The sequence below is a fragment of the Jaculus jaculus genome, chromosome 4 (assembly GCF_020740685.1).
Source record: "Jaculus jaculus isolate mJacJac1 chromosome 4, mJacJac1.mat.Y.cur, whole genome shotgun sequence".
NCBI classification, from domain to species: Eukaryota; Metazoa; Chordata; class Mammalia; order Rodentia; family Dipodidae; genus Jaculus; species Jaculus jaculus.
Genome location: NC_059105.1, coordinates 162,383,505 through 162,402,401, shown reverse-complemented (window position 1 = coordinate 162,402,401; position 18,897 = coordinate 162,383,505). Strand labels below are relative to the sequence as shown.

The window sequence follows — 18,897 nt, the reverse complement described above, 5'->3', positions numbered from 1 at the left end:
CTCTCTCAAGTAAAGAAATTAAACTACCTGGTTTTCAGGAATTGTCATCAAAGAGTCAGTTTCTTTACCAAACTTGAGCGGAACGAGCCAGCAGGGTTTTTTGCTTGCTCTATTTTGAAGTGCTGGGAATCAAACCCAGGGTCTTGTGTATCCCAGACAAACACTTTATCACGGATCTAAACCTAGTGTAAACCAGCAGTTCTTCAAAAGCACATCCCTCACAGAAGACAATAATTTGATACCATGGGACCCTAGGGACATCCCATAGGGAGGCGCGAAAGCCCTGGGGAAAACTCCCTAGGACAAGTTTTACTGCTACCAATACAGGCAACATTGTTACATAGCATGAAAGGAAACTAACTACCTGATAGCCAACAGTTATTAGGTGTGTCGATTTGAGAATATTTATTAAAATGACCTTAACAAGTCATAATGGCACATTTTTGCGTGTCTAAAATGACTAAAATTGTTGTCAACGTCAGTTCAATTCTAAAATGTTTCTGGCTGAGTTTTATTATTTTTGGTTTTCCAGGTAGGGTCTCACTCTAGGGCAGGCTGACCTGGAATTCACCATGGAGTCTCAGGGTGGCCTCGAACTCACAGCAATCCTCCTCCCTCTGCCTCCCGAGTGCTGGCCTTAAAGGCGTGCGCCACCACGCCTGGCTATCTCGTTTTTTTGTTTTTTTTTAATTTTTATTTATTTATTTGAGAGCGACAGACACAGAGAGAAAGACAGAGGGAGAGAGAGAGAATGGGCGCGCCAGGGCTTCCAGCCTCTGCAAACGAACTCCAGACGCGTGCGCCCCCTTGTGCATCTGGCTAACGTGGGACCTGGGGAACCGAGCCTCGAACCGGGGTCCTTAGGCTTCACAGGCAGCGCTTAACCGCTAAGCCATCTCTCCAGCCCTCGTTTTAGGTTATACGTAATAGAGCCTCCAGGGTTCACGTTGCTTACGTTTTATCCAGTCGTAGACACTTGACACCGTGTGCTCTCCATACTGGACAACGCACACGAAGCTCTGGTTGTATGTCACGTTGAAGTCCAGCTTGCTGCTCACTGTGTACAGCCACGTCTCGGGGTCCTGGGACACCGTGGTGCTGACGACGCTTAAATCTTCACTTCCCCTCCAGGAGAGGTGGGGCTTTGGGAACCCTCCAGACGTTGAGCACATTATTCTTGCAATATTAGGAAAAGGATGTCCAAGTTCCATTATGCTAGGGACAGGGAAGTTAGCTAGAGAGAGAGAAGGACACACTTACACATAGGCCCGTATCTGTGTACGCGCATTTATGTTTTGAAACAGACGATCTAGCTCTAATAAGAATGATAAAATCAGGGCTGCAGTGATGGCCCCGCAGTTAAGGCTCTTGCCCGCAAAGCATAAGGACCCAGGTTCGATTCCCCAGGACCCATGTAAGCCAGATGCACAAGGTGGTCTGGAGTTTGTTTAGAGTGGCTGGTGGCCCTGGTGCACCCATTCTCTCTCTGTCTTTCTCTATATCTATCGATCTGCCTCTCTCTCTTTCCTTCTCAAATATAAAATACTACGGGGCTGGAGAGACGGCTTAGTAGTTAAGGTGTTTGCCTGCAAAGCCAAAGGATCCTGGTTCAATTCTCCAGGACCCACATAAGCCAGATGCACAAGGGGGCGCATGCATCTGGAGTTTGTTTGCAGTGGCTAGAGACCCTGGTGTGCCCTTTCTCTCTTTCTGTCTCTAATAAATAAATAAATAAAATATATTTTAAAATATTAAAAGAGAATGATGAGGGCTGGACAGATGGCTTAGTGGTTAAAGCACATGCCTGCGAAGCCTAAGGACCCCAGTTCGATTCTTCAGGTCCCAAGTTAGCCAGATGCACAAGGGAGTGCATGCATCTAGAGTTTGTTTGTAGTGTCTGGGGTCCCTGGTGTGCCCATTCTCATTCTCTCTCTCTCTCCCTCCCTCCCTCTCTCTGTCTCAAATAAATAAATAAAAATAAAATCTTAAAAAAAAGGGAGAATGATGAAATGATACACTATTTGTAATTGGTTGTATCCAATTTCTTTTTTTTTTTTTTTTTTTTTTCGAGGTAGGGTCTCACTCTGGCCCAGGCTGACCTGGAATTCACTATGGAGTCTCAGGATGGCCTCGAACTCACGGCAATCCTCCTACCTCTGCCTCCAGAGTGCTTGGATTAAAGACGTGCGCCACCACGCCTGGCTTGTATCCAATTTTTTAAACCAGTTTTGAAGGATGCAAGAGAGTACTTAGAGAAAGAAGAAGTCCATGTGAATAAATGTAGATGGGAAACTTGCCATTTTAAGAGAATACCAATAGACAGCATTTACTGGTTTCTTGTCTGAAACTTCTTGTCTTTACAACTCAAGGTTGGCTATAGATTAAAAAGAAAAAAAAGATATAGCTCAAGCCAAGTGTTGGGGGGTGTGCCTGGAGTCCCAGCTACCCAGGAGGCTAAGACAGGATGGCTTGAGCCCACAAGTTCAGGGCCAGTATAGGCAGCGTAGTGAGATCCTGTCTCTTAAAAAGTAAAAAATTCACAGGCTGAATAGCACTAATTTGATATGAATTAACCTACTATAACTCCCATTTTATAAATAGATTTCGAGAATTCATGAGCCTAAGTGGCAGAACTAGGATTTTCAGTCACATTTCTCTGGCAACAGAGCCTAGCCTTACTTCCCTCTTTCATTCCTTTCTTTCTGAGATCCTGAGATACAAAAATGGCTTCTCTTTTTCTACTTATTTAATAAGTTGTAAGGTTCATGCGAAGTGACCTCCAAGCCTAAATATTCCTCTTCTTTCTCTTTTTTTTTTCCCCTCACTCTACTTCTGTTTTATTTTATTTGTAAGCAGAGGAAAGAGAAGTGGAGAGAAGATGAGAGAGAGAGAGAGAGAGAGAGAGAAATTGGGCGCACTAGGGCCTGTAGCTGCTGCAAATGAACTCCAACTTGTTTTTTTGTTTTGTTTTGTTTTTTTTAGGTAGGGTCTCACTCTGGTCCAGGCTGACCTGGAATTAACTCTGTAGTCTCAGGTGGCCTTGAACTCACGGCGATCCTCCTACCTTTGCCTCCCGAGGGCTGGGATTAAAGGCGTGCGTCACCACGCCTGGCTTCCAACTTGGGTTGTTAGGCTTTGCAGGCGAGTGTCAACTGCTGAGCCGTCTCTCTGGCCCTGTCCTTCCTCTATTTCTTTCTGGTATTCTGTTAGAGGTCTGATTTAATGTAGTTTACTCATATAGGCTACTATGCTTGTAGTGACGCCTACTACGGGTCAGTTTCCTTTTAATTATTTATTTATTTTGCGGCTGGGTTTCGCTCTAGCCCAGGCTGACCTGGAATTCACTATGCAGTCTCAGCCTGACTCGAATTCACAGTGATCCTCCTACCTGTGCCTTCCAAGTACTAGGTGTGCACCACCACACCTGGCCACAGTTTCATTATTCTTAAATATATTTTTATTTATTTATTATTAGAGAACGAGAGAGAGAGAGAGAGAATAGAGAATGGGTGCTCCAGGGCCTCAAGCCACTGCAAATGAACTCCAGATGCGTACACCACCATGTGTATCTGGCTTATGTGGAATCTGGGGAATTGAACCTGGGTCGTTAGACTTCGCAGGCAAGTGCCTTAACTGCTAAGCCATCTCTCCAGCCCCAGTTTCTTTTTCTTTTCTTTTCCTTTTTTTTCGATGTAGGGTCTCACTCTAGCCCAGGCTGACCTGGAATTCACTATGGAGTCTCAGGGTGGCCTTAAACTCACGGCAATCCTTCTACCTCTGCCTCCCAAGTGCTGGGATTAAAAGTGTGCACCACCATGCCCGGCTCTTTTTTTTTTTTTTTTAATTTTTTATTTATTTATTTGAGAGCGACAGACATAGAGAGAAAGAGAGATAGAGGGAGAGAGAGAGGATGGGCGCGCCAGGGCTTCCAGCCTCTGCAAACGAACTCCAGACGCGTGCGCCCCCTTGTGCATCTGGCTAACGTGGGACCTGGAGAACCGAGCCTCGAACCGGGGTCCTTAGGCTTCACAGGCAAGCGCTTAACCGCTAAGCCATCTCTCCAGCCCCGGCTCTTTTTTTAAAATATACACTTGAGAGAGAGAAAGAGGCAGAGAGAGAGAGAGGAAGAGAGATTGGGTGTGCCAGGGCCTCCAGCCACTGCAAACAAACTCCAGATGCATGTGCCCCCTTGTGCATCTGGCTTATGTGGGTCCTGGGAAATCGAACTAAGGCCCTTTGGCTTTGCAGGCAAACGCCTTAACCTTAACCGCTAAGCCATCTCTCCAGCCCTGGGGTTGTAATTGTCAACAGGGCTCTAGCTCCATCAGTAGCTTCTTTAGCTGGTAATTAAGCAGGAGGAGAGGTGCCCTTCACAGTAGTGTGTAAACAGAACTTTGATTCTGGAGTTGGTGTTCCTGTGGCAGGCATGACTCATATAAACAAATCTTCGACATATAACCTGGTGGGAACGACTGTTAAGGGGGAGCTCAAATATGAAATAAGTAAATGTGTTTTGAAAATGTTAGAACTTCACGGTGACAGGCATTCAAATACTACTTGGGAAACATTTAGGCCAACATTGCTCTCTTCTCTCTCCAGTGTGGCTTCGAAGGCCTGCATCGCTGGCTCAAGCACAGTTCACAGTAAAGCCACCTTAAACCAAAGCTGTCCTCTGGTCTTGAAGGCCATTTACAGAGCCTGGGATGCCGACTGTGAACACGCCTAAGTTACACATGTTCCACCTTGAGCCATCAAGCAAGTGTTTCTAAACTAGAGACTCATCCCTCAAAAATGAATTAAAATCCATAATGTATTATGTTGTACTCTTTTTTTTTTTTTGAAGCAAGCCCAGCAGACTGTTCCTTTTTTATATACATGAGAGAGAGCGAGAGAGGGAGAATTGACGCACCAGGGACTCCTGCCCCTGTAATCAAACTCCAGACATGTGCACCACCTTGTGTGCATGGGCAACCTGGTGCACTTGAGTCACCTTGTGTCTGGTTTACGTGGGTTCTGAAGAGTTGAACATGGGTCCTGAGGCTTGGCAGGTAAGTGCCTTAACCACTAAGCCAACTCTTGAGCTCCCATAATGTGATTAGTTTTGTATATTCCTCCCCTCACACCCTCCTCCACTCCATCCCCTTTCCCTTTCCCACTTAGACCTTTCCAATTCTTATATTCTATATTTTGTGCCCTGTTTTACATGTCTACTAGATGATGGAGGATGACAAAAAATGTAAAAAGGGAGACATAAAAATAGATGAAGGACTACTTGGAAAGAGGAGGGACTTCAACAGAATAAAGGCGTGGGAGACAAGACAGGGTAGTGGAAGGGGATCATGGTCAAATTACAGTATATTTGTGTATTAAAGTCTCACGAGGCTGGGTGTGGTGGCACACGCCTTTAATCCCAGCACTCGGGAGGCAGAGGTAGGAGGATCATCGTGAGTTCGAGGTTACCCTGAGACTCCATAGTGAATTCTAGGTCAGCCTGGGCCAGAGTGAGACCCTACCTCAAAAAACCAAAAGAAGAAAAACAAAATTTATAAAGGGATACACATAGGAAATGAAGCCAAATTATCTTTACTTGCAGATGATATGATTCTATACGTAAGAGACCCTAAATACTCTACTAGAAACTGTTAGAGCCGATAAACACTTTCATCAAGATAGTAGCATACAAAATTAACACCCAGAAATCAGTAGCCTGAGGCTTTTCCATTTTTGGGAACCCCACTCTTGCCTCCTCTTGGGCTCTATACTCTTTCCTCTTTCCTTCTGTCTTTTTTCTTTTTTGGTTTTTTTAAAGTAGTGTCTCACTCTAGCTCAGGCTGACCTGGAATGCACTCTGAATTCTCAGGGTGGCCTTGAACTCATGGCGATCCTCCTACCTCTGCCTCCCGAGTGCTGGGATTAAAGGCGTGTGCCACTACGCCTGGCTCCTTCTCCCTTTTTTAAAAATTTTAATTTTGGCTAGGAAAATGGCTTAGCGGTTAAGGCGTTTGCCTGCAAAACCTAAGGACCCTGGTTCAATTCCCCAGGACCCACCACATAAGCCAGATTCACAAGGGGGCGCATGCATCTGTAGTCCCTTTGCAGTGGCTAGAGGCCCTGGCATGCCCATTCTCTATTTCTCTCTGCCTCTTCCTCTCTCTCTTTCAAATAAATAAATAAATAAAATATTTAAAATTTTTTATTTATTTATTTATTTATTTATTTATTTATTTATTGGAGAGAGAAAGGGAGAGCGATATAGAGAAGGTGCATGTCTGCAAAGCCATAGGACCCAGGTTTGATTCCCCAGTACCCATGTAAGTCAGATGCACAAGGGGGCACATGTGTCTGGAGTTCGTTTGCTAAGCCATCTCTTCAGCCCTCCTCTTTCCTTCTCTTAAGCTCTACCATTTCTTTTCTTTTCTTTTCTTTTTTTTTCAAGGTAAGGCCTTGCTTTAGCCCAGGCCAATGTGGAATTCGCTATGTAGTCTCAGGGTGGTATTGAAGTCATCAATCCTCCTACCTCTGCCTCCCGAGTGCTGGGATTAAAGGCATGTGCCATCACGACCGGCTCAAGCTCTGTCATTTCTAAAAGACCCCAATCTTGGTCTCCAGATGGTATTTTCCATTTTCTAGAACCCTCTCTTGATTCCTTTTGGGCATGAACTCTGCATCCCTCCCTTCTCTTAAATTCTGTCTGTATCTCTATGGTAAAATCTTTCCAAACGTCACGATATATGGTCTGTGGATTTCATTCTTTGAATTCAAAAGACAAGAACATGGAGGCAAGTGGAAGTTTTGTGTGACTGTGACAGTTTGGTACCCTAATTCCTGAGTCATTGCCTACCCAAGAGCTGAGAAAGACTCTTCTGCTCTCAAAAACTCCCCAAACAGGGCTGGGTGTGACAGCACATGCCTTTAATCCCAGAACTCAGGAGGCAGAGGTAGGAGGATCACTGTGAGCTGGAGGCCACCCTGAGACTACATAGTGAATTTCAGGTCAGCCTGAGCTAGAGTGAGACCCTACCTCGAAAAAACAAAAACCAAAACCAAAAAAAAAAAAAAAAAAAAAAAAAAAACCACCACAAATTGGACTGGAGGAATGGCTTAGTGGTTAAGGCACTTGTCTGGGAAACCTAAGGACCCATGTTCTATCTCCAGGTCCCACATAAGCCAGACGCACAGGTAACACAAGTGCACAAGGTGGTACATGTGTCTAGAATTTGATTACAGTGGCTGGAGGCCCTGGTGCACCCATTCTTTCTCTCGTTCTCTCTTTCTGTCCCTCTCTCTGCCTCTAGTAAATAAATAAAAAGTTAAAAAAAAAAACTAATAACACTGTGAGTGATAGACAATAAACACTGTGAAGAAATTGAAAAGTAACTCGGCAAAGAGAAGCAGACCGGACTCCATGGCGGGTGGGGGGAGACAGAGCCTCAAGCAAAAGGTAAGCCAGGGGGGCTGGAGAGATGGCTTAGCGGTTAAGCGCTTGCCTGTGAAGCCTAAGGACCCCGGTTCGAGGCTCGGTTCCCCAGGTCCCACGTTAGCCAGATGCACAAGGGGGCACACGCGTCTGGAGTTCGTTTGCAGAGGCTGGAAGCCCTGGCGCGCCCATTCTCTCTCTCTCCCTCTATCTGTCTTTCTCTCTATGTCTGCCGCTCTCAAATAAATAAATAAAAAATGAACAAAAAAAAAAATTTAAAAAAAAAAAAAGGTAAGCCAGGTAGTGCCCGGTGACAAGCCTGGAACCCAGGTGCAGATTTGGTGAGACAGTGGCTCATGCAGCACACACCAGCTATGGGGAAGACAGGGCTCCGTTTCTGTCATGCCACTCCCCATGCTTGGATGCTACGGCCAGGCACCTTCTTCACAGTTTTGTTTAAAACTGAGCTACCCCTGGGGGCTGGAGAGATGAGTGCCTGTGAAGCCTAAGGACCCATGTTCTACTCTCCAGAACCCACGTTAGCCAGACGCACAAAGGTGAGGCAAGTGCAATGTCATACATGCCCACTAGGTGGCGCAAGCATCTGGCCTTCTATTTCAGTAGCTGAGGCCCTGGCACTCTGATTCTCTCTCTCCCTCTCTCCCCCTAAAATAAAAATAAAAATAAAATAAAATAAAATAAAATAAAATAAAATAAAATAAAATAAAATAAAATAAAATAAAATAAAATAAAATAAAGTAAAATAAAATAAAATAAAAACAAAAACACTGAGCTATCTCCGGGCACCTGGGATTAAGGAGCAGTCTCAAATTACAGAGGCTGAAGCGATCCTGCGCAGCCCCAGGGTGAGAGGCAGATGTGGAAAAGTGGTGGCGTGTGGGAGGCTGAAGGCTGGAAAGTGTGAGCTAAAGTTTCTGGAAAGAAGCTAAACCTACTTGAACCTCCTGAAAGACTACGCAACTGGTTACAATGTCGCAACTGGTTAAAATGTCAATGTGGAGAGAGTGGGACCTTGCAGGACCACAGCCAGATTATCCTCAGTTATCTTAGCCCCTTTGAAGGCCAATTAACATCACACTCTATGACCGACCTCACATCCTGTGACCAAGTAAATTCCCAATGAAATATATGGACAGACACCCTGTTGCAGTCCGGTTCGCATTGCTGGTAGAAACCACCCAACCAAGAGCAGCTCGTGGGAAAAAGAGGATTTATTTCGGCTTACAGGTACGAGGGGAAGCTCCACGATGGCAGGGGAAAATGATGGCATGAGCAGAGGGTGGACATCACCCCCCTGGCCGACATAAGGTGGACAATAGCAACAGGAGAGTGTGCCAAGCACTGGCATGGGGACACTGGCTATAACACCCGTAAGCCCGCCCCCAACAATACACCACGTTTAATTCCCAAATCTCCATCAGCTGGGAATCTAGCATTCAGAATACGTAAGTTTATGGGGGACGCTTGAATCAAACCACCCCCCGCACCCAGACCAGGTGCTACCAGCCTGAAGGATAAGAATGCCATCAGGGGCTGGAGAGATGGCTTAGCGGCTAAGCGCTTGCCTGTGAAGCCTAAGGACCCCGGTTCGAGGCTCGGTTCCCCAGGTCCCACGTTAGCCAGATGCACAAGGGGGCGCACGCGTCTGGAGTTCGTTTGCAGAGGCTGGAAGCCCTGGCGCACCCATTCTCTATCTCTCCCTCTATCTGTCTTTCTCTCTGTGTCTGTCGCTCTCAAATAAATAAATTAAAAAAAAAAAAAAGAATGCCATCAGACAGCATCTGAGGCCTATGGCTTTGCTATAACCTCCCACCCGATGTTTCCACCAGTGCATTTGAAAAGTGCCCTGGTCTATAACTTTCTTTTGTTCTTAACTCTAAAATCTTCATGAACTTGTCAATACATTGGCCTGACATTTGGTAACCTGAATCTATACTCCTGGGTCCTGATCACTCATGTATGGTGCCAGAATAAACTACCTCTTTGTAGATATTTTATTTATGTACTTGAGAGAGCAGGAGGGGGGGTAGGGAGAGAATATGGGTGTCCCAGGGCCGCCAGCCACTGCAATGGAATTCCAGATGCATGTACCACCTTGTCCAGATGGCTTACGTGGTTCCTGGGGAATCAAACCCAGGTCCTTAGAATTCACAGGCAAGTGCCTTAAACCACTAAGCCATCTCTCCAGACCCTAAGCTATCTTTTATTCCCTTAAAAAAAATCAGGGAGGGCTGGAGAGATGGCTTAGCGGTTAAGCGCTTGCCTGTGAAGCCTAAGGACCCCGGTTCGAGGCTCAGTTCCCCAGGTCCCACGTTAGCCAGATGCACAAGGGGGCGCACGCGTCTGGAGTTCGTTTGCAGAGGCTGGAAGCCCTGGCGCGCCCATTCTCTCTCTCTCCCTCTATCTGTCTTTCTCTCTGTCTGTTGCTCTCAAATAAATAAATAAATAAAAATTAAAAAAAAAATCAGGGAATTCTCTTTCTCTCTCTCATAAAAAATTACAAAAAACAAAGCCGGGTGTGATGGCGCATGCCTTTAATCCCAGCACTCAGGAGGTAGCGGTAGGAGGATTGCCATGAGTTGGAGGCCACCGTGAGACTCCATAGTGAATTCCAGGTCAGCCTGGGCTAGAGTGAGACCCTACCTTGAAAAACAAAACAAAACAAAACAAAATTAAAATTAAAAAAAATTACAAAAACAAATCAGAGCTGGAGAGATGGCTTAGCAGTTGAGGTGCTTGCCTGAAAAGACTAATGACCCAAGTTCAATTCCCCAGTACCCACGTAAAGTCAGATGCACAAAGTAGCATATGCATCTGGAGTTTGCAGAAGCTGGAGGCTGTGCCACATCCATTCTCTCTGTCTCTCTTCTCTCTCTGCTTGCAAATAAATAAATAAATTAAAAAAATACTTTAAAAATCAGTAGTCTTCCTATATACCAATAACAAACATACTAAGGGTAAAAGCAGAGAAATAATCCCATTCACAATTCTTTCAAAACAGAAATACCTCAGAATAAACCTAACCAACGAAGTGAAAGACCTTTAACAATAAAAACTTTAAAACAAGAGAAATGTTGAAAAAGGCAGTAAGAAATAATGTCCCATGCTCATGAATTGGAAGATCCGATAACTGTAAAAACGTCTATCTTACCAAAAGCAATCTACAGATTTCATGAATTTGCCTAAAAATTCCAGTCCAATTTTTTCACTAAAACAAACAAACAATTCTTAGGGCTGTAGAGATGGCTCAGCAGTAAAGGTACTTATTTTAAAAAGTTAAAGGACAAGCCGGGCGTAGTGGCGCACGCCTTTAATTCCAGCACTCGGGAGGCAGAGGTAGGAGGATTGCCGTGAGTTCGAGGCCACCCTGAGACTAATGGTGAATTCCAGGTCAGTCTGGGCTAGAGTGAGACCCTACCTCAAAAAAGCAAAACAAAAAAAAAAAAAGTTAAGGTTCTTACTGCAAAGCCTGATGGCCCGGATAATGCCGGATGTCCAAAGCGGCACATGCATCTGGACTTTGCAATCTCCCCGCCCCACCCAGCTCTGCCTGTCTCTTTCTCTACTAGCCTCTCTGCTTTTTTTAATCCTAAAATTTATTTGGAAGCGCAAAAAACCTTGGATCCACAAAGTAAAGGAGGATAACTATTAGAAATCAGCAAGCTCATTTCTCTTAGGCAGTTTCAGTTAGAGATTGAGGCCCAGAGAGAACCAGGAGAAGCCACCTCGCCCAGGCACAAGAAGGGAACTCTTGGCAGGAATGGAACTAGTGTCTGATCTGGAGACTGATCTACAGCGCCCCCTGCTGCCCGCAGTCTGGCATACTTCCTAGATGGCGCGGCTCGGGCCGGCTGGCTCTGGGATCCACCCTCCCAAACTCCAAACCAACCAGGTCTTCCCCTTGCTGCTGTCTTCTTCCAGCTCAGCTCTGCTTCTCTGGCCTGCTGCTGCTGCCCTGCCTGTCTTTGATGGGCCACAGGGATGCAGGTGAATCTACCTTCCCCCTTCCCCAGTCTGGCTGGAGGGTGGGAAGCATAATACAGTTCCTTCTTGCTTCTGCTTTATAGTTTGGGGTAACTTCTCGCTTTCATCACGTGCATGATTTTCCTCTGCTCTCTGAGTCTACCACATGTGTATTTTCCATACACTCTACATGTACCACCTGGGTGCTTCCTGTAACTCTAGGCTTGCTACCTGGGTAGGTTCCTTCAACTCAGGGTAGCTGTGAGTGTAACTCTATTCATTACTCATCTCTCGTTTTTATTTTTTTCTTCTTTCTTTCTTTCTTTCTTCTTCTTTTTTTTTTCGAGGTAGGGTTTCACTCTAGCTCAGGCTGATCTGGAATTCACTATGTAGTCTCAGGGTGGCCTCGAACGCATGATGATCCTCCTACCTCTGCCTCCTGAGTGCTGGGTTTAAAGGTGTGCGCCACCACGCCCGGCTTCATTTCTCCTCTGAATTTATTGGTCTCTGCTTTGATATTTTCCCTCTTATTCTTCCTTGGGCCTCACCATTTGCTCTCTTAACTTCCCTCCACAGGAAAGCCCATGGCAGATGCTATGTGTGTTCCAAGTCCCCCTACCTACACGTCTAAGTTCTGTCCCCCACGTGCTTGTGGCTCTACTCCAGTTCCCCCCCAAACCTCAATTTCTCTTAAATGTACCTAATAAACTATGCAGTATTTCTATGTGTTTATGACTGTTCTAGCACCGAGTTGCCCTTAAATAAATCCCACATTTTGTGATTTCTCCTTTAAATAAACCCCACAATTAGTAAGTTCTCCCTAAATAAACTTAATAATTCATACTTTATTCTTTTTGAGTCTGTCTTTATCAATTTTTTGTCAAGGTAGGCCAGAACCCAAATTTGGGGTTGATAAATTTGGGAAACCCCTCCTAAACCCCAAAATCCTGTACTGAAAGCAATCCTAAGCAACAAAAATAAGGCTTAGTGGTATTCACATACCTGATTTCAAGATGTAGTAGAGAGCCTTAGGAACAAAGACAGCGTGAAGCTGGCACAAAACCAGATCAATGGAATAGAATCAAAGACCCAGACATAAGTCCGTGACTGAATGGGATATAGTCACCTAATTTTTTTTAAAATTGTATTTATTTGAGAGAGGGAGAGAAAGAGAATGGGCACTCCAGGGCCTCCAGCCACTGCAAACGAACTCCAGATGCATGCACCCCCTTGTGCATCTGGCTTACGTGGGTCCTGGAGAGTCGAACCGGGATCCTTTGGCTTTGCAGGCAAGCGCCTTAACCACTAAGCCATCTCTCCAGCCCTGGTTTTTTTTTTTTTTTTTCCCAGGGAGGGTCTCACTCTAGCCCAGGCTTACTCAGAACTCATTCTATAGCCCCAGGGTGGCCTTGAACTCACAGAGGTCCTCCTACCTAATCATCAGACTTTTGACAAAAATACTCACTGAAGAAAAGACAAATGGTGTTATAGAAACTGGAAATCTGTCTACAGAAGAATGAGAACAGATCCTTCTCTCTTTCTATGCACAACCAACTCTAAATGAATAAAAGCCCTTGACATCTAGCCAGGAGTGGTGGCACACGCCTTTAATCCCAGCACTCGGGAGGCAGAAGTAGGAGGATCACCATGAGTTCAAGGCTACCCTGAGACTACACAGTGAATTCCAGGTCAGTCTGGGCTAGAAGATCCTAACTCAAAAAAACAAAACAAAACAAAAAGAAAAACAATTGACATAAGATCTGAAACTGCTGAAGGAAGAAGTAGGGGAAACACTGTAACACGTAGGTACAGGTAAGGGCTTTATAAATTAGAATCCTAAGCCAGGCGTGGCGGCCTGGACTAGAGTAAAACCCTACCTTAAAAAACTAAAAAAACAAACAACAAAAAAAAAACCTTAATCACTCATGAAATAAGGTCAATAATCAAGAGATGGAACCTCATGAAATTAAAAACCTTTTTTAGAAATTATTTATTTATTTATTTGAGAGCGAGAGACACAGAGAGAAAGACAGAGAGAGGGAGAGAGAGAGAATGGGCGCGCCAGGGCTTCCAGCCTCTGCAAACGAACTCCAGACGCGTGCGCCCCCTTGTGCATCTGGCTAACGTGGGACCTGGGGAACTGAGCCTCGAACCAGGGTCCTTAGGCTTCACAGGGAAGCGCTTAACTGCTAAGCCATCTCTCCAGCCCTAAAAACCTTTTTTACAGAAAAGGAAACTTAATTGAAGAGTGAAGAGGCAGCCTACAAAATGGGAGAAAATCTTTTCCACCATACTTCTGACAGAGGATTACTATCTAGTGTGCTAATTTGAAGGTTTGGCCCCCATAGACTCAGCTACTTGTGGTTAAACTTCCTACTGCAGCCCAGGGCAGGGCAGAACCCTCCCGAGGTGGGTGTGTCACTACTGGAGGTGGATCTGAGTCCAGCCCCATAGGTGTGTTCTGAGCAGTTTGGCTGGCTTGCTGGTGGTCTCTCTCTGCTCAGATCTATGAAAGGGGGCCCAGGTTCTTCCAGCATTGACGGAACTCCCCTCTGGATCGTTCAGCCTGAAATAAACCCCTCCCTCCCATAAACTGTGTCTGGTTGGATGTTCATCCCAGCAACGTGGAGCTGATTCCAACATCTAGAATGTACAAAGAACTCAAAAAACTAAACTGGAATTCCCAAGGACCCATATAAAGCCAGACACCAAAGTGGTACATGTGTCTGGAGTTTGTTTCTATAGGCCCCATTATACCTCCACTCTTTTCTCTGTTTCTCCTCATAAATAATTAAAATTAAAAAAAGAAATCAAACAACCCAGTGGAAAAATGGGCTGTGGAACTGACGAGACTTCTCAAAAGAGGAAATAAAAATGACCAATAAATAGTATTTTTTTAAATGTTCAACAGTGGGGAAGATGGCTCAGTGGTTAAAGACACTTGCTTGCAAAGTCTGTCGGCCAGGGTTCAGTTCGCCAGAGCCCACATAAAGCCAGATGCACAATGTGGTACGTGGGTTTGGGTTTCATTAGCAGAGGCAAAAGGCCAATTATCATTCATTCATTCATTCATTCTCTCAAATGAAAACATTTTTAAAGCGTTCAACATCTGTACCCATCAAGGAAATGCAAATTAAAACCACTTCTAAGGGGTTGTTGAGATGGCTCAGTGGTTCAAGGCACTATTTGCAAAGCCTGACAGCCTGGGTTCATTTCGCCAGCCAATTGTGGGTCGAGATGCATTTGCTGCAAGAAGAGAGCTTCTGACCTTTATACGAACCATGGCATGCACACACCCACCACACACCCACTTAAGCAAATAAGTAATTCATTAAAGTTAAAAAAAAATACTTTGAGATTCCATCTCACTCTGGCCAGCATGGCTCTCATTAAGAAACCAAATAATGGGCTGGAGCAATGGCTTAGCAGTTAAGGTGTTTGTCTGCAAAGCCTAAAGACTCAGGTTCGATTCCCCAGAACCCACGTTAGCCAGATGCACAAGGTGACACGTGTCCCGAGTTCATTTGCAGCAGCTGAAGGCCCTGGTGTGCCCATTCTCTCTCTCTTTCAAATAAATAAGTAAAAAAAAAAAAAAAATTAAAAAAAAAAAAGGAAGAAAGGGGAAATGCAAGGAAAACAAATAAAGGTGTGAGGAAAGTGAACCCTTACTCACTGGTACGACCACTACTGAAGCCAGTGTGGAGGTTTCTCAAACAGCTAGAAGCAGATCTACCACAGGACCCAGCTGTCCCATTCGTGGGTATATCCCCTGAGGACTCTGCACTGTTACAGAGGTACATGCTCAGCCGTGCTTATTGCTGCTCCAAACTCAATAGCTAGGAAATGGACTCAGCCTGGATACCTATGATCAGTGAATGAATACGGAGGATGTGAGAGACCCAACGGAGTTTTCTTCAGCTATAAAGAAAAATGGAATTATGAAGCTCCCAGGAGGATGGATGGAACTGGAAAATATTACACTAAGTGAGGTAACTCAGAGTGAGAAAGACAAACGGCTGCACGTTCTCTCTCATATGCGGATCCTAGCTTCAGACCTTTGCGGTTAAGGCCTGTGAAGCTTAAGGACCCAGGCTCGATTCTCCAGGACCCACGTAAGCCAGATGCACAAGGGGGCGCACGCATCTGGAGTTCATTTGCAGTGGCTGGAGGCCCTGGCGCACCCATTCTCTCTCTCCCTCTCTCTCTCTTTCTCTCTCCCTCTCTCTGTCTCAAATAAATAAATTTTAAAAAAATCAAAAAATTAAAAAACAAATCTTTAGATTTGTATGTGAGCTGGAGTAAGTCAGAAGTAGAGGCCACGAAGCTAGAAAGGGGGAATGAGGACAGGGGAGGGCTTAAGACTTTTTTTTTTTTTTTTTTAAATCAGTAAACCAGAAAAGTCCCACCAACCTTTGATGGACAGAGTCACGGAAATCATGTGTTCCCGTTTGTAAATCCCCTTCTCGTCACTTTTCTGAATGATGCAAGTGTAAGTGCCCATGTCCGAGAGGTGCAGGGCCAGGATCACGAGAGAGAGGTTATCTCTTAAGTCGATCAGAGTCCGGTTCTCGTATGTGTCCCACTTTTTCACACTCCCAGACATGATGCTCAGTACCATCTTGTTGCCTTTTTGCCAGTAGACGCGGATCCTGGCCAGTTCGTCAAGGGAGATGTTGTAAGCGCAGGACAGTGTGGCAATTTCATTCACCGCCTTGGTCACTTGGTGCGTGCCTGAGGAGAGGCAAAGGGAACAGGATTTTACCTTACTTTTTATTTATTTATTTATTTTCACATCTTTTCCTCAAGATTTTATTTTATGTGAACATCAATAGCTGCGTGAACAGGCTGTAACCAAAATTGATGTGGTTTTTTTTTGTTGTTGTTGTTGTTTGTTTGTTTTTTGTTTTTCAAGGTGGGGTCTCACTCTAGCTCAGGCTGACCTGGAATTCACCCTGGAGTGTCTCAGGGTGGCCTCGAACTCACTGCGATCCTCCTACCTCTGCCTCCAGAGTGCTGGGATTAAAGGCGTGCGCCACCACGCCAGGCTAAAATTGGTGTTTTGACTAGGAACTATGAAGAGAGATTGTACTGTGGTATTTTTAGCCCTTAGTACTTTTCCCCATCATATTTTATTATTATCGTTTAGTTTTCTGAGGTAGGGTCTCACTGTAGTCCAAGTTGATCTGGAATTCACTATGGAGTCTCAGGGTGGCCTTGAACTCTCGGTGATCCTCCTACCCCTGCCTCCCGAGTGCTGGGATTAAAGGCGTGCACCACCATGCCTGGCTCTGCCCATTATATTTTATTACTGTACAATTGGGCAAAATATTTGGGCTCATAATTATTATTGTGGTTCAAAAAAACTGAGGCAAGAGAATCAAAAAGTTGAGGCTAACTTGGGCTACAAAAGGAGACTGTCTTAGAAGATCAAAAATGCAAGTCAGTGGTGGGACACTTACATATCATGCACAGATCCCTGGATTTGATCCCTAGCACTGGCAAACAAACAAACAAACAAAAACAAAAACATGAAGTTGTTCTATCTTGATAACTTCAAACATATAGTTTGATAGGGTTAAGTATATACCCATTGCTGTGAGTTCCCAAACTGTTCATCTTACAGACATGAAGTCCTGTATCCACTGAACCACAAACTCCCCTTCCCCTCATCTCTTAGAAATCTGTTACTTTCTAAGACTTTGATTACTTTAGACATCTCTTCTAAGTGGAATATTTTTGTGATTGACCTATTTCACTTAACATAATATATTCAAGATTCATCTTGTTTCATGAAACTATTTCCTTCCCTTTTAAGGAATTGAAAGGATATGACAGCCAGGCGTGGTGGCGCACGCCTTTAATCCCAGCACTCGGGAGGCAGAGGTAGGAGGATTGCTGTGAGTTCGAGGCCACCCTGAGACTCCATAGTGAATTCCAGGACAGCCTGGGCTAGAGTGAGACTCTACCTCGAAAAACAAACAAAACAAACAAACAAACAAACAAACAAGGATATGACAATAATGGCAGTGATTAATATCTCACTGCATATACATCACATTTTGTTTTGGGTTGCTTCTACCTCTTATCTTGCTATGAACATTGGTATACAAAATGTCTCTTCATGACCTTGCTTTCAATTTTTTTTTTTTTGAATAAAGAAACTTTATTTGGTTCCCGCGCAAGCACCAAACAATGGCTGGCTTCGGGACTTACAGACCTTTTGGTGAGGAGAAGAGAAGATAGAAGCCTCAATTCTTTTGTATATGTACCCAAAGTGGAAGTTTTTTTTTTTAATTAATTAATTTATTTATTTATTTTTCCTTTTAAAAAATTTTTTATTAGCATTTTCCATGACTATACAAAAAATTCCATGGTAATTCCCTCCCCCCCCCCACATTTTCCCCTTTGAAATTCCATTCTCCATCATATTACCTCCCCATCTCAATCATTGTACTTACATATATACAATACCAACCTATTCAGTACCTTCCTCCCTTCCTTTCTTTTCCCTTTATATCTCCTTTTTAACTTACTGGCCTCTGCTACTAAGTATTTTCATTCTCACGCAGAAGCCCAGTCATCTGTAGCTAGGATCCACATATGAGAGAGAACATGTGGCGCTTGGCTTTCTGGGCCTGGGTTACTTCCAAAGTGGAAGTTTTAAAAAAACTATGTAATAATTTTATTTTTTAAAAAATAGTTTATTTATTTGTTTGCAAGGAGAGAAAGAGAGGTCGAGGGAAAGGTAGAAAATCGGTGCACCAGGGCCTCCAGCCACTGCAAACGAACTCCAAATGCATGTGTCACCTTGTGCTTCTGGTTTACATGGGTATTGGGGAATTGAATCTGGGTCCTTAGGCTTCACAGGCAAATGCTTTACTGCTAAGCCATCTCTTCAGCTCAGTAGTTCTATTTGTAACTTTTTGGAAAACTTCCCTACAGTTTTCCACGGAGGTTGCTCATACAGTGCTTTTGAAAGGATTTGGAAGTCACTATTTCTAAAGCTAAATACATTTGAATGAAAAAAAAAAAATTGACTTGGTTTCCGAGCTAATTAAGATGCACCACCGACCTCAGACTCCTGGAGGAAGCATTATTACATAATCCACACCCCTGCTTTCTTTCTGGAAGGCTCTGACCGACACTCCATCAGATGGTCTGCATGCTGAGCTGCCCGTCACACCCTTCCCCTTTGCTTTCTCTAGGGTCACTTTATGATGGGAATAAGCACAATGTCATTTACTCCCCAAAATAGTCCTATGAGATAAGGATCATAACACTTTACAGATGAGGTGCCTAAGACCCTGAGAAGTTCAGGAAGTTGGCCCAGGGGAGGGTGCTCGAGAATTCCGTGTGCTTTAGGACTGCGGTCATGAAGGAATAGTGCAGGCGGACGGGAGAGAGAAAGAATTAAAAACAAAAGGGGGCTGGAAAGACCGTGGAGCAGTTAAGGCACTTGCCTGCAAAGGCTAAGGACCCAGGTTCAACTCCCCAGA

The 18,897-nt window shown here is 44.5% G+C and overlaps 1 protein-coding gene across 1 annotated transcript in view; it reads right to left on the bottom strand.

Annotated features, from left to right (window-relative positions):
* Positions 1–917: 917 nt before the first annotated feature.
* Positions 918–18,897, bottom strand: part of Cd80 (CD80 molecule) — a 28,759-nt gene continuing 10,779 nt past the window's right edge. The window contains exons 2-3 of the mRNA XM_045148417.1: positions 15,812–16,132; positions 918–1,234 (exon numbers count right to left, since the gene is read on the bottom strand). Coding sequence (XP_045004352.1) covers positions 918–1,234; positions 15,812–16,132 — 638 coding nt within the window. The remainder of the gene's footprint in view (positions 1,235–15,811; positions 16,133–18,897) is intronic.